This window comes from Rhinoraja longicauda, chromosome 5 (assembly GCF_053455715.1).
Source record: "Rhinoraja longicauda isolate Sanriku21f chromosome 5, sRhiLon1.1, whole genome shotgun sequence".
NCBI lineage: Eukaryota > Metazoa > Chordata > Chondrichthyes > Rajiformes > Arhynchobatidae > Rhinoraja > Rhinoraja longicauda.
Window position 1 is genome coordinate 22,664,672 of NC_135957.1, and position 21,805 is coordinate 22,686,476.

At 44.2% G+C, this 21,805-nt stretch overlaps 3 protein-coding genes across 5 annotated transcripts in view; 1 reads left to right on the top strand and 2 right to left on the bottom strand.

The window, feature by feature from the left end:
• Positions 1-1,304: 1,304 nt before the first annotated feature.
• Positions 1,305-5,631, bottom strand: exoc8 (exocyst complex component 8). Its single transcript, XM_078399070.1, has one exon. It carries the CDS (start codon positions 5,541-5,543, stop codon positions 3,360-3,362), a length of 2,184 nt encoding a protein of 727 aa, XP_078255196.1. The 5' UTR covers positions 5,544-5,631; the 3' UTR covers positions 1,305-3,359.
• Positions 5,632-5,909: 278 nt separating this feature from the next.
• sprtn (SprT-like N-terminal domain) lies at positions 5,910-10,863 on the top strand. 2 transcript variants are annotated; one of them, XM_078400022.1, is made up of 5 exons: positions 5,910-6,188; positions 6,573-6,672; positions 7,081-7,209; positions 8,535-8,802; positions 9,795-10,863. In XM_078400022.1, the coding sequence occupies exons 1-5, from the start codon at positions 5,947-5,949 to the stop codon at positions 10,544-10,546; spliced, it is 1,491 nt and encodes a 496-aa protein (XP_078256148.1). In that variant the 5' UTR covers positions 5,910-5,946; the 3' UTR covers positions 10,547-10,863. The 2 variants fall into 2 exon arrangements, with proteins under 2 accessions (XP_078256148.1, XP_078256149.1); XM_078400023.1 differs by having other exon boundaries at positions 5,926-6,162.
• A 3,364-nt stretch (positions 10,864-14,227) lies between these two features.
• Positions 14,228-21,805, bottom strand: part of gnpat (glyceronephosphate O-acyltransferase) — a 34,339-nt gene continuing 26,761 nt past the window's right edge. Inside the window, exons 11-16 of one of the 2 annotated variants that reach the window (XM_078399072.1) lie at positions 21,431-21,510; positions 20,852-20,992; positions 18,651-18,753; positions 17,409-17,502; positions 17,240-17,301; positions 14,228-16,060 (exon numbers count right to left, since the gene is read on the bottom strand). In XM_078399072.1, the coding sequence (XP_078255198.1) occupies positions 16,017-16,060; positions 17,240-17,301; positions 17,409-17,502; positions 18,651-18,753; positions 20,852-20,992; positions 21,431-21,510 (524 nt within the window). In that variant the 3' untranslated portion in view covers positions 14,228-16,016. Of the gene's footprint in view, positions 16,064-17,239; positions 17,302-17,408; positions 17,503-18,650; positions 18,754-20,851; positions 20,993-21,430; positions 21,511-21,805 lie in introns of both variants that reach the window. The other variant, XM_078399071.1, reaches the window with a different exon arrangement.

Sequence of the window (21,805 nt, forward strand, 5' to 3'; positions counted from 1 at the left end):
CCGACAGAGCTATCTCCTGGCCCCTTTTTGTCCTTGTGATCTCCTTTTCCAGTTTACTCCTTTGTTCCCAAAACTCCTCCAGGGATGCACTTGATCCCAGCTGCCTATACCTGTCCCATTCATCCTTCTTGTTTTTTACCACAATTTTCCTCAGTCGACCCATTCTTTCATCATGTCAGACCCGCCATCCCGGGAATTAACCTGGTGAACCTACACTGCATTCCCTCAATAGCAATAATGTCCTTCCTCAAATTAAAAGGTCAAAATTGCACAATACCCCAGGTATGGTCTCACCAGGGCTCTGTACAACTGCAGTAAGACCTCCTTGCTCCTAAACTCAAATTCTCTCACAATGAAGGCCAACATGTCATTAGCTTTCTTCACTGCCTGCTGTACCCGCATGCTTACTTTCAATGACTGATGTGCAAGCACACCCAGGTCTTGTTGCACCTCCCCCATTGCTAATCTGACACCATTCAGATAATAATCTGCCTTCTTGTTCTTGCTACCAAAGTGGATAACCTCACATTTATCCACATTACACTGCATCTGCCATGCATCTGCCCACTCCCCCAACCTATCCAAGTCACCCTGCAGCTTCATAGCATCCTCCTCACAGCTCACACTCCCACCCAGCTTTGTGTCATCTGCAAACTCGTAGATGTCACATTTAATTCCCTTGTCTAAATCGGTAATATACATTGTTAATAACTGGGGCACCCCACTAGTCACTGCCTGCCATTCTGAAAAGGACCCGTTAATTCCGACTCTACTTCCTGTCTGCCAACCAGTTCTCTATCCATATCAATACTCTACCCCCAATACAATTGTGCTCTAATTTATCAAATAAATATATTTTTCTGTGAAAAGTGATGTAATTTCTGTGAAATTGATGTAATCAGTGCATTTTTGCCACATGTAATAATTTTACAAGATATCTTGTGGTGTATCTAATCAAATCTAAAACAGAATATTGGATTTCACATAAAGCCGAATATAAATTGATTTTGAAGAAGCCATTGTGTTAAATCAGAAAGAACAGGTATCAATATTTAGAAGTTTAAATACAAGATGGAAATATGGATTCTATTTTTCAAAAAAGGATTTTCAGCATGGACTTGTATACAAGTCCAGAATCAAGAGCCCATCAGACATTCACTACAGTGGCAACTTGCATTTAAAATCTAACTATAAGAGTAGTAAAAGGTCACAAAGTCGTGTTTAGAATTAGTACACTCAGATAAAAATGTAGCACAAAGTCACAAAAGACGATAATTGAAAATTCAAATCACAGGGATAAAATATAAAGGAAAATGAAATGCACTTTATTCTGTTTGTCTTTGCTCCATATTTCAGCAGTAACTCTGAACCCTCCACAAATGGTTTCACTTAACTAATCATAAAACAGATCCTTACAAACACAAAACAGTCATTACTTAGAGCAGCTTTCAATTTTGAGACCAAGGACAAAATGGAGAATTGGAGGTGGCAGAATTTAAAAAAAAAGTTTTTTTAAGGTGACCACGAAGGTGATCGATCATAGATGTCGTATACTTGGATTATAGTACGGTCTTTAGTCCTCTAAGGTAGGCCATTCCAGAAGATTAAAATGCACAGGACTTTGTCGTTATGGTTGTGGTGGAAGAAAAATATTTAGGCTGGAGGCCTGTGACCAGTGAAGAGTTCCGCCTGGACCTGTGCTGTGACCTCTGTTGTTTATGATATATATGAATGACTTAAGACATAAGCATGGGCGTGTTGGTTATTAAGTTTGAAGTTGCCACCACCATTACTGGGGTCACATACTGTGAGTAAGGCTGTCAAATTATACAGCGCAATATTATCATCTAGAGTCTGAATCAGTCTGAAGAAGGGTCTCGACCCAAAACGTCACCAATTCCTTCTCTCCAGAGATTCTGCCTGTCCCGCTGAGTTACTCCAGCATTTTGCGTCTACCTACCAGCTATAGAAATGGGTGGAGAAATAGCACATGGAGTTTAATCTGAGTAAGTGTGAGGCGCTGGAATTTGGGAGGTCGAATGCAATTATACATTTAATAGCATGCTATTAATATACAATTATTTGCATGAGCCTGAACAGCATTGATGTATAGAGGGATCTTGGGGATCCAAGTCCACAACCCACTTAAAGTGAAAGCACAAGTAGATAGAGTGATACAGGTGGTAGAAGGCATGCTTGGCTTTATTGGCCAGGGCATTGAGTATAAAATCAGGAGGTCATGATGTAGTTTTATAGGACTTTGGTTAGGGTGCATTTGGAGTATTGCATATAAGTTTTAGTGTCCCCATTACAGAAAGGATGTGGAGGCTTTGCAAAGGGTGCAGAGGAGGCTTACCAGAAGGATGCCTGGATTAGGGAGTATTAGTTATAGGGAGGTTGAACAGATTTAGATTATTTTCTTTGGAAAACAATTATGTTGAGCGGAAATCTGAAGAACCTTTTCCCTGGCTGGAAATACAAAATACTAGGGGGCATAGAGGGACAAAGTTTAAAGGAGATGTGCTGGACAAGTTAAAAAAAATTTTTTACAGACGGTGGTGAGTGCCTGGAACGCACTGCAGCAGATGATGGCAGAAGCAGATACGATAGTGGCATTTAAGGGACTTTGGGTCAGACACATGGATATGGATTATGTGCAGGCCGATAAGTTGGTCTTTGCATGATGTTCCACACAAACGTTGTGGTCTGAAGGACCTGTTCCTGTGCTGTACTGTTCCATGTTCTAAAGTCTTCCCTTTTAGGGCAGATTTACGCTGCTCAGCAGCCTTTCAGGTTCCACAGCGAGAAGGTCGACAGTCTGAACATCTATCAAGCTTCCTCAGCATTAATAAACCCAGCATAATTCAAGGAGTGAAAATTGACAAAATAGTCCAAGCCTAAAATATTGGATTAAGGAGGACTATAAAGATGAAACCACCATGAAATTCAATTTCCATTCGCACTGGTAGCATTATTATCAAACTAAAATTATGCAGTGAGCTACACGCATTAAGGCGGGTGGGCATGTTTAGTCAATGCAATGGTATTATCAAAGTGTATCTCACAGGCAAAAATGGAGATGTACCCAATTTCCTTTTTTGCACAAATGCGAGGATATAAGCAAATCCAGTTATTGCCACAAATCTATTTTACTAGAAGTATAAACAAAAACAAAAGTAGTATTTACAAGACAGATGTTGCTGAAAATGACCATCGGTAGTTGATATAATGCCCTGTGCATAAGGTGAGACAACGTTATGACTGCCCCACACAAAGAGGAGCTAGACTTGGTTAGTGATAAATAAGAAAGCTCACTCGGGGCTGTGGAGGGGATGGCTGCAACAACTATATTAAGATGTTCACACAAAGGAATTGGTGCTCTCTGGATTGACACGAATGATTCGGGAGCCGTTACGTAGATCCTGGAGCTGCTTGGCGGGCGTTCCAACTCCCTCCTCAAATCTCCTCTCCACCACGGGGAGGACAGTCTCATAAAGGAAGGAAACGTTGTCGCGAATGAAGACTTTCTTCTCTGGATCCTGCTCGCAGCGCAGGCTGTAGTCGACATGTTGCACGGCTACCAAGATGATCTCCTGGAGGCTTTCCAGAAGAACCATGTGCAATTCGGGGAAGTAGAGCTTCAGTCCTTCCTCCAAGAAGGCCATCAGCTGCTTGGTGAAGGCCACTATGGTATAGCTAAGGTTGACCCAGCAATCGTCGCCCGTGTACTGGTCGAAATTGGTGATGCCACTACTCTTCATTTCATCCTTCAGTTTTGTCAAGGCCTCGGGTGTCATCAGGTTCATCTTCCTCCACATTTCCTCCGAGTTTCGGTGCTTGGTGGCCTCCATGATGATGCCCTTGTAGCTGTGGAGCGCGGCCTTGATGTCCTTGACCAGTAGCGCCTGCAAGGTGAAGGTGAGGTCCAGGCCGATCTCGCTGAGCTTGTTGCAGTGCTCCTTGGCCACCTCCACGCACTCGGCCGTGGTGGACAGGTTCTCCTTGCTGTCGAACACCTGCTTGCTGAAGGCGTCCACGAAGAGGCTGGTGGACGAGCGCGACCACACCACGAAGGCCGAGTAGCAGCCGCTGTCGCCGGCGAAGTCCATCTCGAACTCGCGGGCCGTGTCCAGCAAGCCAGTGAAGAAGATGTTGCAGAGCTTGTGGATGTAGAGCAGCGTGGCGCCCTCGATGCGCAGCTGGCGGATGGCGGTGTGCACGGCCGCCGCCCGGTTCTTCAGGAACAGCTCGCACGCCTTGGTGGACTGTCCGAGGCGGATGAGCTGTGAGACGGCCCGCCGTGTGGCCCTCGGGCCGCCGCGCAGTGAGCGCCCGGGCGACAGCTCGTACACCAGCACGTCGGTCAGCCGGCGGACCCGCTGCTCCACCCGGCTCCTCAGCTGCCGCACCCCGGGCTGCCCGTCGGCGCCGCTCAGGTAGGCCGACAGCTTGTCCAGCAGGTCCACGGCGCCCTCGAAGTCCCGCTGGGCGATGCACACATCCAGGTCCTCGGGCAGCTCCTGGATCCAGTCCAGCCCGAGGTCCAGCGGCTGCAGGTCGGCCCGAGGCTCCGCGCCCGCCTCTCCCCCCTCCTCCTCGAACGGGTTGGTGCCGGCCGGCAGGGCCCTCCTCCTCCGCTGCGCTTCCTCCTGCCGCAGCCGCTGTTGCTCCTGCTCGGCCGCCGCCAGCCGCAGGGCCTCGGCTTTCTCCAGCTCCCGGCGCTCGCCCAGCGCCTTGTTCTTCTTGGTCTGGTCCAGGATCTCCAGCCACTCCTTCTTCACCTTGGCGTTCTCGGCCTGGAAGACGCGGGTGTCGGGGAACATCAGCACCTTGAACATGTCCCGCATCGGGCCCGCGTCCTTCACGTTCACCACAGCGAAGCTGTCCAGCTGGTAGACGGCGTCGAAGCGGTACCGGAGCGCTGCGCCGCGGCGGCCCGGCAGCCAGGCGGCCACCAGCAGGCAGTCGTTCATCAGGAAGGCGTGGACCCGCTGCAGCTGCGCCGCACTCTCCGGGTCGCACTCCAGCAGGTCGCCGTTGTACACCAGGTAGCGGCCGGGCGCCTGGAGCAGCTCCTGGCAGCCCTCCACCTTCTGCAGCAGCGGCGTCAGTGTGCGCTGCTTGTGCTCCTCGGCCTCCCGCGGCAGTAGGAAGGCCTCGGTCCTGGACGTGGCGGAGGCGGCGGTGGAGGAGGAGGAGGAGGGCCCGGCCTGCAGCAGCTGCTCCCTGTCGGCCTCCAGCAGCATCTGGGTGAGGCCGTCCATGATGCCCTTCTGCTCGGTGAGGATGTGACTGAGCTGGTACATCTCGCTCTCCAGGTAGGAGATCTCCCGCGCCGTCTCGATGAACTGCCGGTAGTTCTTGTACACGTTCTTCTTCAGGTTCTGCGCCGTCTCGTCGGCCAGGCTCTGGATCTTGTGCCGGTGCTCCTGCAGGTCGCGGTCGCCGTCCGACTGCTGCGACAGCTGCTTCACGTACAGCGCCGGCTCGAAGCGCACGGCTTCCAGCTGGCGCCGCAGCCTGGAGCCGCCGTCCGCCGCCATCCTCACTGACTGTGGATGAGGCCCCGGTCTCTCAGCAAGGCCTGGCGTCAGCGAACAGGACCCGACCGACCTGCCACTGTCACTGCCCTTCCCCTCTGACTCACGCCCGACACCCCGCCCCGGGGCCCGCTCACCCACTCGCCTCTCCGATTGGTCGCTGCTGCTTAGTCCCGCCCCTTCCCATGTCCCAATTGGTCAGTGGTATCCAAGCCCCGAGACTATTGGCTGAGCGGGCTGTCCATCATCTCCCAGCTGCCACCTCACTGGTCAGTGCGCTCCAGCTGTTCGATTGGTCGGTTCAAACCGCGGGCGTTCATTGGTCCGGTCGCTCTCATCGGACACGTGACTATCCCCCACCGCGCATGCCCCGTGGCGGTGGGCGGTGGGCGGTGGGCAGTGGCCGATGGACGGGGATCTGTTCCTGGCGCTGAGGCTGCAAGCGGCCTGGGAGGCCGAGGACAGGGCCGGGCCCGCCGGCCGGCCGAAGCCACCCGAGCTCGAGGCCCCGCTCACGGTGGTGGATGAGTCGTGGGAGTTGGTGGATCCGAACCCGGACCTGCGCGGCCTCTTCCTGCAGTTCAACGACATCTTCTTCTGGGGACGGCTTTCCGGGGTGGAGGTGCGCTGGAGCCCGCGGATGACTCTGTGAGTGCGGCCTGGGGCAGCCCAGGAGCGGGTGAGGGAAGGAGGGAGATGAGGGAGAGAGAGTGATGGAACACGTCTCAATATGTCGACTCCAGGCCTGCTCCTGCTTCTATAATGTTTCTCTGCACCCTCTCCAACTTCTGATGGTGGAGTCAGGCCTTTACATGAGCCATGTAGTGTTTTGAATGTGTCCAACAGATTGGTGTATGGGGGTAGGTACTAGTTGCCAACGGCCATGTTGTAGTAGATTTATTTTAAAAGTGTCAATGGAAGATAATGGTTCAGTTATGTTGTCTGATTTATCAATGTAATGTTTGCAGTTGCTACATTTGAAATGTTTTATACCACTCATTATCTTGGTGACTCGCTGTTTTCTTTTTGCAGATGTGCCGGTGTATGTAGCTATGAGGGGAGAGGGGGACTATGTTCAATACGTATTAGTGAACCTCTGATGAAACTACGACCCAGACGTGATTTGGTTGAGGTATGTGCTGTAAGGTCCTAATACCCTTTTTTTGGTGTTTGATTCTTTAGGAACCCCGGTGACAGCTGTCAGGTGTTATCTTTGTCACTTTACAATACAGTTAGGGTGGCACAGCTGGTAGAGCTGCTGGCTCACAATGCCGGAGACCTGGGTTTGATCTTGACCTCAGGTGCTGTCTGTGTACGCTTTGCATGTTCTCCCTGTAACCACGTGGATTTCCTCCCACATTCCAAAGATGTGCAGATTTGTAGATGGACTGGTCTATATCAATTGCCCCAAGCAGGTAGAGAGTTGGTGTGAAAGTAGGGTAAAATAGAACGTGTGAACAGGTGATCGATGGTCGGCGTGGGACTGGGTGGGCCTGTTGCATCTCAATGCAATTATGACTTTATTTTGCTTTCTCAATAGACACTATTGCATGAAATGATCCACGCCTTGCTGTTTGTCACAAACAACGATAGAGATCACCAGTCTCATGGACCTGAATTCTGCAAACACATGAGAAGGATCAACGGGGTGTCTGGAACCAATATCTCTGTAAGTACTGAGGCAGGCGCCACCCACGAGGGTTGTATGCACTCATTCATTGTTCCATGATTATGGGAATTGTTCATAAAGACATAGGTGGAAGATCACACCCATGATCTGAATGAATGATGGAGCAGGCTTGAATGGCTGAAAAGCCTATTTCTATGTTAAATACAATCCAGTGAAATACTGGTGCCTTGCAGTGGATTGAACTGTTGTGTGCCCTGCTCCAAATCAAAGGAATATTTTGTTCCATATCTTGAACAAAAGATATGCTGTGATATATCTGAGACATGATCGGCTCCTGTGGTTGTACATGGGGTGGGGGGGGAAGGGGGTTGATTTGCAACCATATCGCCTAAATGTTGAATGATGCAGCCAGTCCAGTTTTAATATCCAACAAATTTCTCCATAGATAGACACAAAAAGCTGGAGTAACTCAGCGGGACAGGCAGCATCTCTGGAGAGAAGGAATGGGTGACATTTCAGGTCGAGGCCCTTCTGACGCAACTCTGATGAAGATGCCAGTCTTGACCTGAAACATCACCCATTCCTTCTCTCCAGAGATGCTGCCTGTCCCGCTGAGTTACTCCAGCTTTTTGTGTCTGTCTTCAGTTTAAACCAACATCCACAGTTCCTTCCTGCAAATTTCTCCTTAGCTTCATCCCTCCATATGTCACCAACGCTGTAATCCCCTGAGCCCATGGCTGTGCTTCAATTCTGGCCTGCTGAGGAACCTGATTTTCATTTATCAGTGGCTGCCATGTGCTGAAGCCCCGAGAGCAAAGAGCAGTGTTGAAGTAACTAAGTGGGTCAGGCAACATCTCTGGAACTCATGTCCAGGCAACATTTTGGGTCAGAACCATTCTTCAAACTCTACATGTCTTCACCCCCTTAATTCTCTTTAACCTAGGTTATAGCCACTTTCTTTAATAGCTTGCTGTCATTTGCTGTTAATGATTCTGTGAACATGTAGTAAATCAAAATTGCAAAGTGTATAAATACTAAATTTCAAATAGTCTATTTTAGAGAATAACGAATGTCTTTCTTAAATTGTAGCAACTGATGGTATTGTAGGTATGGTATAGTTTGAAATAGTCTGTAGCCTTGTTTGGGGTGTGTGTATGTGTGCATACCATCTGGTTAGTTTAAACCGTATTTAATGTAACTGTAATTGTATATGGAACTATTATCAAATGGCATTTTAATGTATTGAAATGGAAAGAAAGAGTGAAATGCACGGTTTAAAAAATGCACCAGCAATGCTATCTCCCGTTCCAAACTAGTTTCCTTCGGCATTTGGAGTGGTTTGTTACTCACTGTTTTTCTTTCAGATTTATCACTCATTCCACGACGAGGTGGATGAATACCGGCAACACTGGTGGCGGTGTGATGGGCCCTGCCAAAACAGGAAGCCATACTATGGGTACGTTAAACGGGCAATGAACAGGGCACCGTCAGCTCAAGATCCCTGGTGGCATGACCATCAGCAAACTTGTGGTGGGACGTACACCAAAGTCAAAGAGCCTGAAAATTACACGTCAAAGAAGGCAAAAACGGAAGGGACACCAGAAAAGCTCTCAAAAACCCCAAAGGATAAAGGTACTGGGTCTCCTTGGGTGAATGGGTGGGTGTGATCAAAAAAAAAAAAAGATTTTTGAAAATGGAAGTAATGAAAACTTTTTCTTGACACCATTGTACCACTAGACATTTGTTTATTCTTGAGTTTGAATGAAGACATAATAGTGATTAAAAAGCAGCTTTGTCTCAGTTTCTAGTTGTCAGTTTATAATTCAACACTTAACAGATGCTGAGACTGATTAGATGTCAGCTTTTCCAAATACATGGTTTAATTGGCCTTCAGACTTTGTAATCATGCCCACTCCCGCATATTCCTGAGACATTTGTTCCACAATTTCATTTCCCGAGTGACCCCATTAACTGTTTAGGATGGTTATAAGCATTGAATTTCATCTTTAATCTCATCATCTGGAAATTAACAGAACCCATTAACTTTTCTGCCCCAGTCTTGCTGTGAGTTAAGCTTTATGAATCAGGATTTGCACAGATCAGCCAGTGAAATCAACGGGGTTTGCCTGACAATGTCTAGACTGCTTTGTATGTAGTCCAAAAATGACAATACTATGAGATGTGCTTCACTTTATTGTGGGACAGTTTCCCATCTAGAAGTTAGTTTGCATTCTCAGTGACTAAGCCATTTTAGGGAGTGGTTAAGGACCAAATACATTGATGTAGTATTGGCATTGTGTTTAGTCACACACCCAGAAAGAATATGAACTTCCCTGTAATAAACTGTGGGAGTGGCTTCACCACACAGACTGCAGCATGCCAGGGCATTAGGCATGAATAATTAATGCCAGCATTGCCAGTGTCACATAGATCTCAAGTGTGAGTAAATCACTGGATTGTTCCCTGATACTCATCGTGGAATGTAATGTATACAATTTGTAGAACATGCTTAGTAATGTGAATTTTTAACACAGCTTTAACACCTTTTTAGTTTTATTTACTGAACTATTTCTTTGTGTGTAATCAGCCAAAGATGGTAATTACCTCTGCCCTGTTCTTATTAGATAAATCCATGGGTGCCGATATACGTACAATCCTACCGTTCAGTGGAAGAGGTCACGTCCTAGGAGGCAACAGCCCCAGCACAGCCCTGCAACGTGTGTCCTTGGGGAGGACTCCTGAGAGCTTGCTCACACCTTCCTCCCACCATGTTTCCTGGGGTTCAGGACTTGCTTTAAAGTCCAATGGGCAAAAAGCTGCTAAAAAGACGTCAAGTTCATCCAACTCTTCGTTGTCGGATTCATGGTCACCCTCTGTCTCTTCAGGACGGCTGCTAAAACGTCCCAGAGACCACCCAAGTTTCCAGCCTGTGAAAAGGTCTGTTTCCAACGACAGGGCTTTTATCAGCATTGATGGGTCGCCCGTACGGACAGATAGCACAAATCTCGTGAACTCTGTAAAGAAGAAAGTGCCAAACTATTCTACAAAAGGGCTCATTTCTGAATTGCACCAACCACCTCTCCAACGGGATAGGAAGATGGTGTGGCCTGATACATCCTTTCCCAGAGGGACCATTTTGCATGCATTTGGTAAATCAACAGCAGAGAGGCAGAGAGGTCAGTCCTCTGGCGCAAGCACTTCCAGCATGGCTGACTCTGAGAATTGGCACGGCCAGAAGAGTGCGTCCACCTTACCTCCGCAGATGGGTGCTCCGGCTGACCACAGTGGTGTAAGTGGCACTGTTAACTGTCCCGCCTGTCGTTCTACTGTCTTGGCTTCTGAAATTAACCAACACTTAGATTTGTGTCTTCACTGATGGAGAGGTTATTATGAAAATATAAATCGTGAATTTTGCTTCAGAATTGTCAGGATCTGGAAGAATCTTCAGGAGAGGGTGGTTGTTAATTTGGGGTTCATGTCACTCAGATTTTATGTATTTTAACTCGATCGCTGCTATTTGTTTCTGTAAGACTTTTGTAAAGTAAAACGTATATTTGGAACCTTGATTAAAAGATATCGTGTATAGTTTTATCTCTTTGTTTATATATGTTAATTGTTATCTGATGCTTGCTTAACTCTACAGCCAATTAAAACAAATGTTGATTTTTCAGTACAATAATTGCAAACTTAATTTTGGATCAGTGTAATTGTTTGAAGAATCTATTTTTCCAATAAAGATTATAGTGAACTTTTTCAATTTTGATATATTGTGTGCTGAGGTTTAGAGGATTAAATAACAGCAGATGAATGATTATTGCTCCTGTGCTAGTTGCACTCTTCAATTTTGTATCTCCTTATTCACCCTCAAATCCTTTTTGATTCGCCTTTAGCAACTTTGCTTTCAGTTGCCAAGGCCCTGGGCTCAGGAATTTTCTCCTAGATAGCTCTTCCGTTGACTTTTTCTTTCAGGTGTTCATTAAAACCTACTTCTGATCCAGTTTTGGTCATCTGCCCCATTCTGTCTGAGTTGCCATTTCCCCTTGTTCCCATGAGTGCCAACGGATGTTCTGCTGCGTTAAAGGTGGAAGTTGTTATTGATCTGATCATTCTGTCTAAGCCACATTTGGGTTTAATTTCCTGGGAGAATTGGGAGGCAAGGGCAAAGCCAGAAATACTGCAATCCTTCTGATGAAACATAACCATGATTATGTAGCTGGTCTGCTTGAGATTGAGCTTCATTTTGGCATTTCACTGGCACTGGAACTTCACTGGTATTTTGATGATGGAGAATTTAGTGAAGGTAGTGACATTAAACGGCAATGATAGTGGGTTAGACTTTCTCTTGTTGGAGACAGTTGCTGCCTGCATATTTGCCACAAATGTTGCTTGCTACTCATCATAAGATCATGTGATAGCATCAGTATTAGGCCATTCGGCCCATCAAGCCTACTCCATTTAATCATGGCTGATCTATCTGTCCCTCCTAACCCCATTCTCCTGCCTTCTCCCCACGACCTCTGACACCCATACTAATCAAGAATCTATCTAGCTCTTCCTTAACTATTTCCACTGCCTTTGCCTCCACAGTCTTCTGTGGCAAAGAATCCCACAGATTCACCACCCTCTGACCAAAGAAATTCCTCATCATCTTCTTAAAAGAGCATCTTTTAATTCTGAGGCTATGACCTTTAGGCCTAGACGGTCTCACTAGTGGAAACATCCCATCCAAGCCTTTCACTATTCTGAATGTTTCAATGAGGTCCCCCCTCATTCTTTTAAACTCCCAACAAGTATAGGCCCAGTGCTATCAAACGCTCATCATATGTTAACCTACTCATTCCTGAGATTATGTAAACCTCCTCTGGTCCTTCTCCAGAGCCAGCATGTACTTCCTCAGATATTGCTCGCAATATTCCAAATGCAGCCTGACCAGCGCCTTATAGTCAGCATTACATCCCTGTTTTTGTACCCAAGCCCTCTCGAAATAAATGCTGGCGTTGCGTTTGTTTTCGAACTTGATGTCTTTTGAATTACAATTCGACTTGCAGATCAAAATTTTGGGAATCCTGCACCTGCACTCTCAAGTCCCTTTGCACCTTCGATTTCTGGATACTCTCCCCATTTAGAAAATAATCAGACCATGCCCGACTATGGTCAAGATCTTGCTCCATGCAGGAATGGCCTTTTTCATTTTCTGAATTTAGTTTTAGCGATGGAGTGGAACCAAGCCCTTCTGCCCACAATTTGCGCTGACCGGTGATCATCTGTATGCTAGTTCCATCCTACACACAAAGGACAATTTACGAGAAGCCAATTAACCTACAAACCTGCATATCTTTGGATTGTGGGAGGAAACTAGAACATCTGGAGAAAACCCATGCGGTCACAGAAAGAACATACAAACTGCACACAGCACCAGTAGTCAGGATCAAACCCAGATCTCTGGTACTGTAAGACAGCAACTCTCCCGCTGTGCCACTGTGCTGCCCACATTACAAATATTAAATATTAGGCTCTTTTCAACGAAAATTCCTACTTCTGTTTATGATGAAAGGATTGTTGTAGCAGCTGAAGATGTTTGGACCAATGATCGTCCACGAGCGACAAGTACAGGTCTGATGCTGGGATATTTGACCTCCAAGTATAGCCATTGTTTTGTGAGTTGTGATTAAACCTCTCGAGTTGACTTCAGGCCACATGTGCAAATACTGCCTTGATGTCAAGAACAGTCACTCTCTCAAACCCCCTCTGTGTTAAATGTTGGGGGGTAAATTGGTGAACGGGATACTCGGGAGTAATTAACAGCATTGCCAGCAACATTGTCCCTTTGACGGAGTAGTCTGGGCAGTAATCAACCAGATTGCAACAGCTTGAGTGTAATAGTAGACTGAGGGATACACTGGGCCTCGAGTTGTTAAATTACATGACACTTAAGTGGGTGGTATTGTAGATGGCAAAGATGATTGTCAAAAATTGCGCGGGATTGGTTGGACAGGTAAGCTGAGGAATAGTTGGAGTTTAATAGATAAGTGCAAGGTGTTGCATTTTGGGAAATCAAACCAGAGCAGGACCTACATAGTGAATGGCAGGACTCTGGATAGTTAGAGAGAGATGGATCAAGGAATGCAGATACATAGTTCCTTGAAAGTGGCGTCACAAGTAGATAAGGTGGGCAAGAAGGCTTTCAGCACATTGGCCATCATCATTCGGAGAATTTAGAATAGGTTAGGCTACAGTTGTACAAGTTAATTATTGTGTTCAGTTATGACACTCCTGTTAAAGGAAATATGTTATTAAACTGAAAAGATTGCAGAGAATATTTACAAGGATGTTGCCAACAGTCAAGGGCCTGAGCTATAAGGAGAGTGAGCAGGCTCGGACTTTATTCCTTGGAGAGTAGGAGGATGAGGGGTGATCTTGTAGAGGTGTACAAAATTATGAGAGAAATAGATAAGCTAATTGCCCACTCTTGCCCAGAGTAGGAGAGTCAAGAACCACAGGACATGGGTTTAATGTGAGGGGGAAAGATTTAATAGGAACCTGAGAGGCAACTTTTTTTCAATACAAAGGGTTGTAGGTATATGGATCGAGCTGTCAGATAAGGTAGTTGAGGCCGGAACTGACATATTTAAAAATACATTTGAACAGGTGCAAGGATAGATTTAGAAGGATGTGGCCCAAACACAGGCAGGTGGGATTAGTGTAGATGGATATGTTGGTTGGCGTGGGCCTGTTTCCATGCTGTATGACTATGCATCTTTGGCAGAGATTAGAATGATCTGATTCCGCAATCTCAAGATTCATTTGGAGACTACCTGTGGTAAATAAAACTATTGACTGGTCAAACTCTGAACTTTCTACAATTTCATTCAAGTGAATGAGAAAATTCTTTAACCCCAATCAAAACATACAAGCCAAAACTTCTAAATTAACCTGAAATAACAATTGTTGCCTGATTTAAGGTCTTACATTTGAGGTGTAACCCACACAGCAACAAGAAAGAAAAAACTAAGAGTACAATAACAATAAATTCAAGCTTGTAATTGGATTAGCATTGTTAATTTATTAAGGGAAATTGCAAATATTCAACCATATTTTAAATGTTCTTTTAACAAAATAGTTTGAACCGGGGTTCAATATTATTGTAATGGTTTAGTTCCATTACCTGCACCATCTGAACGCTGACTGCTAAACTAATGTATCTGAATAACCGTCACCCTTCTGGTTCAATACCGAGGTAACTCGGTGGCACTTCACCCTCATCTTATGTCTACAATGGTACATGAGCCTTTTTTGGAAGTAAACCAAATGTCACAGTAAACACAGTGGCCACTTCAGGAGTGACTTAAAAATCAGTAACCAGAATCCCCACTTCAAGAGTGACCCTAGTGTCTCAGTAACCACATTTCCCACTTAAGGAGTGACTCAAGTGTCAGAGTAACAACAATGCCCACTTCAGGAGTGACCCAAAATATCACAGCTACATTTCCTACTTCAGTAGTGATCCAACAGCCAGATCAAGCACATTTCTGGAGTGACCCTTAGCCCTGTTTCTGGATGTTCCAACTGCCAGAGTGATCAATGTGGGCATCTTTCAGGAGTGATCCAATTGAGTCTGAACTTAAACTCTCCACTTCTGTGATGACTATAGTCCTGTCCCTAGAGTAAGCTAATTGTCAGATTGACTACATTATCATCCATTTTTAAGTGTGCCCATGGTTTCATTTCTGGAGTGGTTGCCTGGATCCAAATAGAGCAACTGAACATGCCTTCATCTTCCCCTCATCACCACCCGCAGCATGTCTTGGGTGTTTTCATTTCCCCTAAATTGTTTTTCCTTTTAAGGGCAGTGTCCGTAATATAAGGAAGCCACCTACAGAATTAGACATGTGCAAAGCTAATTGTTTTACAGATATTCTGATAAAGCTGTGAAGCACACAACAATAAACAAATGTTAATTATTTTGGTAATTTCATTAACTTCCATAGAGAAGGTGAGAGGAGGTATATTCCAGCCATTTTCTTGCTGCCTCTCCTACCATTGCAATCCTCAGACTGCCATGGCCTGGATTAGTTTAAGTGCCTATATCCTAGATGCTTATGCATTCACAAAAGTTTCTGGTTTTGCTGCCCTAATTGCAGTATAAAAGTAAAAAAAAGAATTTATTCAATTATCCAATTTTAAGGACCTTTGAAGAATAGTTAACTGCCATAAAACTCCATTGTCAGCTGCTGAGCACACCACCACCCATTTCATTTAAGGCTTTACATGAAAGAAGGAGATGAACTGAAAACTCATTTTATGACTTTGAGCAAATGCAAACAGGATCCTTCCACTGAAATAGGTCTTATTCCGCATTGGCTATTTTTTGGAAGTGGTGACAACAGGAAGATCCTCATTTAAGACTGAGGATAAAACAGATTTCAAAGATAGCTCCAACGAATCCCCAGATAAAATAGGTGTTCAAGACAGACAAAAATCAAACTGTAAACCACCACTTAGACCCTATTACACTTTTAGCTGAATAGTATGACTGCGACATACTATTGTGGTTATATAAATGTTTACCTGAACAAACTCTGCACTTGCATAACATATTAAAAAAAACAAAAGACACCACAGGTGACAGCAATTTGAAGCATGAAATGAGTAGTATAGGGATTTCTTGCTCCTGATCAATGCAGGTCTGCCTTTTGCGACTCTGGATGCTCAAGTAAGCGATCAGCTCACTGTATCCTTTTCCAGCAACATTTATTTTCCAGCTGGGTTTGGTTCCCACTTTCATTGATTAAAAAGCATGACAAATTCCAACGATCTGGGAGCCATCCAGATGAGTAATATGGTGTTCAGAGTCTGGCCACAACAGCACTTTTCACTGGTATCCTGGGCACTGCTGAAAAAAAGGTTAATTGTAAAACACAATCTTTGGATTATACTCCAAAGATTATTATTTCATTCATCATAACTTCTAACATAATTTACTATTTAAAATTTCAAAAATACACAAAAATATTGTGCATTAGCTGTGACAAGGAGGGGATTAATTTCCTTGGGGACCAAAACAATTCACCATCACGTGGTAGTGGCAGGCCACGTTCATTTCACCTCCTGGTCACCTCCTGGTCTCACCAATGCTGTCAGCATACGTTATGCCAAGTGGTTACATTTTGAATTTCAACAGGATGTTTGTTTGTCAACTTGCAATTTCCAATTTGTTCCACACCGTTATAAATCAGAAAATCATAATACAATGCTACAACACATAACTTGTTCAAACTCTTAATCTGCTCTTGCTTAAAATGTCAAAACTGTCTCCATTTGGGCTATTTGCTAACTTTCAACCAAGTTTGCAGAAGTTCTGCTTAACACACTTCCATTGCAGAGTGGCTTGGTATCCACAGTATCGAGTGAAGGATTGCCACATGTGCAGTAGTATGATACACACAAAGCATTACACATATTAGACCATTTTGTACATACACCGATCAGCCAAAACATTATGACCTGATGAGCCAAAACATTATGACCAAATGCCTAATATGCTATTGGTCCTCCATGTGCAGCCCCATACAGAGCAGGGTGCAATGCACTGTGCATTGTGACATATTCCTCCCATGACCACCATTAAAATTTTCTGTGACTTGTGCCACAGTAGACCTTCTGTCGGTTTGGACCAGACGGGATAGCCTTCGTTGCCCTCGCACATCGATGAGCCTTGGGCGCCCAACACCCTGTCACCGGTTTGTGGTTTGTCCCTCCTCGGACCACTGTCGGTAGGTACTCACCACTGCTGACCGGGAGCACCCCACAAGCCTTGCCGTTTCAGAGATGCTCTGACCCAGTCGTCTGGCCATAACAATTTGGCCCTCGTCAAAGTCACTCAGGTCTTTACTCCTGCCCATTTCTCCTGCATCCAACACATCAACTTCAAGAGCTGACTGTTCATTTGCTGCCTAATATATCCCACCCCTTTACGGATGCCATTGTAACAAGATAATCAATGTTATTCACTTCGCCTGTCAATGGTCATAATGTTTTGGCTGATAAATTGATAACGATGAAGACTTACCCAACATGTCCACCACCCTACCAAGCGTCTGTTTATTCACTTTGCAGATGATCCCTTCAGCTCTGTGAAACGAGAAGTCAATAACATGGTCATATCCGCAAAAACAGATACAAATGCAACAATACTACCTTTGATCAGAACTGTTGAGATATGTTTTAATGATACATACGTCTTAAACTTTTCCACGGCACCTAACCGGATTAAAGCAGCCAATGCATTCTTTTGCATATCCGTTGAAAGGACCTCATTATACTTTATGGCACCTGTACTCAAGAGAAAGTGTGAATCAGACTCTGTTGGGAATAGATGAACCAAATAACGCTGTCATAAACCAGTGATATAATGTTGAACAACAGACAATTCTGCAGTAGATCACAAGAGGCTCTGATCAGCAATGGAACTCATAGATATATACCCTGCAAGTCTATGAAGCAGACCTCCCAACATTTGATTTTACAAATTTTGATGTCCAAAATTCAGATTTTACATCAAAATTCATAATATGGCGCGTAATGCAACTTTTCAGCAAAAAAAAAGCATGCACGCCAAATGCACATTAGCGTTGTGCTACATTCATGTGTGAAAAACTACTAATATTTCCAACAATCTGTAGTTCTTGGACAACATGTACAATGTCAGGCCTATCATGAGTATATTCTGCTATTTATAGAAAGGTTATTGAACAGAAATACCTTTTACAACACAAAGAAAAAATTGTTTTGTTTTTTCTATTTTGCTTTTTCCTTACACATCCCAATTCTCTTGGTATTGAATAAAAAAACAATGGTCATAAAATGTATGACCAAGTTATGAAGAAAGAGTTTCATTTAAAGCCGCACATGCCTAATTTCATTGGACATACTTGCCCCAGTGGTCTTCAACAGCAAATCACAACGGTCCACTACCCTCCCCCCCACCCCCCTCCCCCCCACTCCCACTCTACCCCCACCCCTCCCCCCCTTACCCCCCTCCTCCACTCCCCCTCCCCTCCTTCCCTACCCCCACCTCTACTCTCTTCCCCACTCCCTTCCTCCGCCCCCCAAATTCGGACGGGTTGGGAGGTCTAATGAAGGATCAGTCACGGCGAGAGAAAGACACTCGATGCTTGTTACAATCTGCCACCACCTCTCGGCACCACTGATCACCACCCTTGTTAGCCACCACTGCTTTGCCCATGTGAATAATGCTTTTAACATTGATGCGCTCAAGACTGGGAGCATGACTCGATGTGAACACCGATGATGTCACATCAAACACCATAAACACCGGTTCAAAACATGAATTCTAAAATCACAGTTACTACTATGATGCAGAAACTCAAAGAATTACTCATTGACTGTGGAAAATTAAAGCTTCCAGTGCCAAATATACTTCATTGGGGGACGAATACATTTTGCACCAGCTGAAATACCTGTCAGAATGAGTTCGGCTGCATAGGTTCGGAATGCAGCAATAAAGCTCTTCTCAGTAAAATCGTCTGCAAATTCCGGGTGCAACGGGTATTTGAAAATAACCTACAATTGCAAACATTTATACTTAAAGGAGATCGCCATAGATTAAAAAATAAAGCATGTATTTAAGTATCTTTGCAGGGAAAACCCACTTTTCAAAAGGGACAAAGGGTAGAAACAAAAAGTTAAATTCAGAAATTTTAGAATTTGTACTTTAAACATACTAAAAAAAACTCTCAACTTGGAAATATTTTTCTATATCTTAAAGGCTTGCACATAAGGGTAATTAGAATATCAAAATATTACTTTGTCAATTGTTTTTTATGTTTGGAAGGAATAAAATATGATTGAACTAGATTGGAACCAAAAGTTATAAATCGACAACAAATAAATATTTGCACAGAAGCAATCAAAAGGCACAATAACTTTGTAAAGCGTGGAATATATGGAAAATAGCACACCACATGCACAGACCTACACAAACACACCAATGCCTAAAGCTTAGTTATTTGTTACATTCAAGTGTAATTTATGATGCACACTGTCCAACACAATATGAATTTTTAGTCAGACGGTGGTGAATCTGTGGAAATATGCAGAATTAATTGGCACAGTGGAGGCCAAGTCAATGGATATTTTTAAGACGGAGATTGACAGATTCTTCATTAGCAAGGGTAGCAGGGGTTATGGGGCGAAGGCAGGAGAATGGGGTTGAGAGGGAAAGATAGATCAGCCATGATTGAATGGCAGAGTAGATTTAATTGGCTGAATGGCCTAATTCTGCTCCGAGAACATGAATTTATGTATGAGGTTTATGGCAATTTAACTGTAATCTCAGGTTAATTATTTATTAAAAATCACATGGGGATATACATCAGTCTTATTACTAAAAGGGATGTAAAAGTGGTTAGACTTAAGGAAAATAACATTTTAATTAATTGTGGACCAATCCAATTTGTAAACAAACTGGATGGCTGATAATCTATGATCAGAGACTTGGGCTGTGTGTTGAGCCCCATCCTTTACTCCCTCTACACTCACGACTGCGCCCCCACCCATCCCACCAACACCATCATCAAGTTCGCGGATGACACGACTGTGGTTGGACTCATCTCAGAAGGAGATGAGACAGCCTATAGGGATGAAATCCAAAGGCTGGCAGCATGGTGTTCAGTGAACAATCTGGTCCTGAACTCCTCCAAAACAAAGGAACTTATAATTGACTTTAGAAAAACCAGTGGAGATTACGACCCACTCTACATCAATGGGGTCTGTGTGGAAAGGGTACCAGCTTTCAGGTTCCTGGGTACGCACATCGCAGAGGATCTTACCTGGTCTACCAACACCATCACCACAGTAAAGAAGGCACAGCAGAGACTCCACTTCCTGAGGATCCTCAGGAAAACCAACCTGCAGGAGAAGCTCATGTTGTCCTTCTATCGCTGCTCCATCGAGAGTGTGCTGGCATACTGTATAACCACATGGTATGCCAGCTGCTCAGAAAAGGACAGGAAGGCCCTTCAGAGGGTCATCACGACGGCCCAGAAGATCATCGGCTGCTCACTGCCCTCCCTGGAGCACCTGTTCAGACTACGCTGCCTCAGTAGAGCAGGCAAAATAATAAAAGATCCATCCCACCCCGGCCACCGTCTGTTTGTTCATCTGCCCTCTGGTCGACGTTTCAGGTCGATCAAATCCCGAACAAACAGACTTAAGAACAGTTTTTACCCCAGGGCCATACGAGAACTGAACACTACCTTTGCACTAGGCAACACCGTTAAAAAATCTTGTACTTAATATAATTGTATTTAATTGTATTTATGTATTTATTTGTTTTTGCATTTATTGCATATATGTTTGTACGCACCGTCAGGATTGGCTATTTTTTAATTTCGTTGTACTCGTTGCAATGACAATAAATGAATATTATTATATTATTATTATCCTTGCATAAACAAGTGTTGATATATACGCTGTAAATTCAGATCTTCTATGAAAATTTCAATTTATCCAGTGCATGTAAGATGCTTCTGATCACATCAATTACTGCCTTTGCAGTTTGATTTCGTAGTGCTTCAGTCTCCAATTGAAAATTATCTACTTTCAGCTGGAAGAAAAAAGCTTGAACACAGAATATATGAACAGAAAATTCACAACATACCTGATAACCTTCCAGAAAAGGCGCGAACATCACTGATAAAAATGAAATGGTGGTATTGCCCTTCTCAGATATATGGAGATCTGCCTGAGACATATGAATGGCACCACTCTTCATCAGCAAGTACAGGCCTTCATCAAAGTCCTGCAGCGAGAGATAAAAAGAAAGAAAGGGGGAGGGAAGGGGAGAGAGGGGAAGACATAGAGGGGGACATGGGAGAGAGAGGGGGCAGAGAGAGTGGAATAGTGGTGGGAAAGAACGGGGGGGGGGGGGGGAGAAATAAAGTTCTTTAAAATGTTTACATTTAGCATTATTAGAATCAGGAAGTTGTCAATTTGTCAAAGCCTTTGGAGAGCTTAGAATGGGAATGTTATTACAAAGACTCATTACATAATTATTTTAATTGTCTGATCGTAACAGTCCACCACCTTCTTAATAACAACACAGGTGAATTTTCCTGTCACATGTCATTATGAAAATAGAAACATCCATTCCTAACCCAACCCCTTGAGTTATGCTTATGCAGGAATTAAACTAAGTGTTTTGGTCAGGATTTATTTGCTACTTTTTATTTTACATTACCTTGACAAGATTTCCTGGCAAGAAAACAAACTCATCAGAGAGGATTTCACGTAAGTAGCTGAAGCACCCAAAGATGTCCTCTGAAAGAAATTAGAAAAGATAATTAGCAGGAACATGCTTTTATGATTAGAGAATTTCACGCCAGATATGCTTACACCTTGAAACGTTTCTTTACATGTTTTCGATCACCTTATACAGTCAGTTTATTCATGTCAAATCATGGTACATTTTATACAGCATATGTCTTGGTGTTGAAGTATCTTCATGAAACTCATTATCAGATACTGTTGTTCAATCTGCAGAGAGGATTTCCGGCAGATATCTTACATATCTTGGTACAATGCTACTGGCAACACTTTAACGGATGAGGAACAG

Excerpts from the sequence above, each read along its gene's own strand:
- exoc8 (XM_078399070.1), bottom strand. The coding sequence starts at position 5,543 with ATGGCGGCGGACGGCGGCTCCAGGCTGCGGCGCCAGCTGGAAGCCGTG.
- sprtn (XM_078400022.1), top strand. The coding sequence starts at position 5,947 with ATGGACGGGGATCTGTTCCTGGCGCTGAGGCTGCAAGCGGCCTGGGAG. Across the intron at positions 7,210-8,534 it reads TGTCTGGAACCAATATCTCT|ATTTATCACTCATTCCACGA; the intron begins GTAAGTACTGAG and ends TTTTTCTTTCAG. Across the intron at positions 8,803-9,794 it reads AAAAACCCCAAAGGATAAAG|ATAAATCCATGGGTGCCGAT; the intron begins GTACTGGGTCTC and ends TGTTCTTATTAG.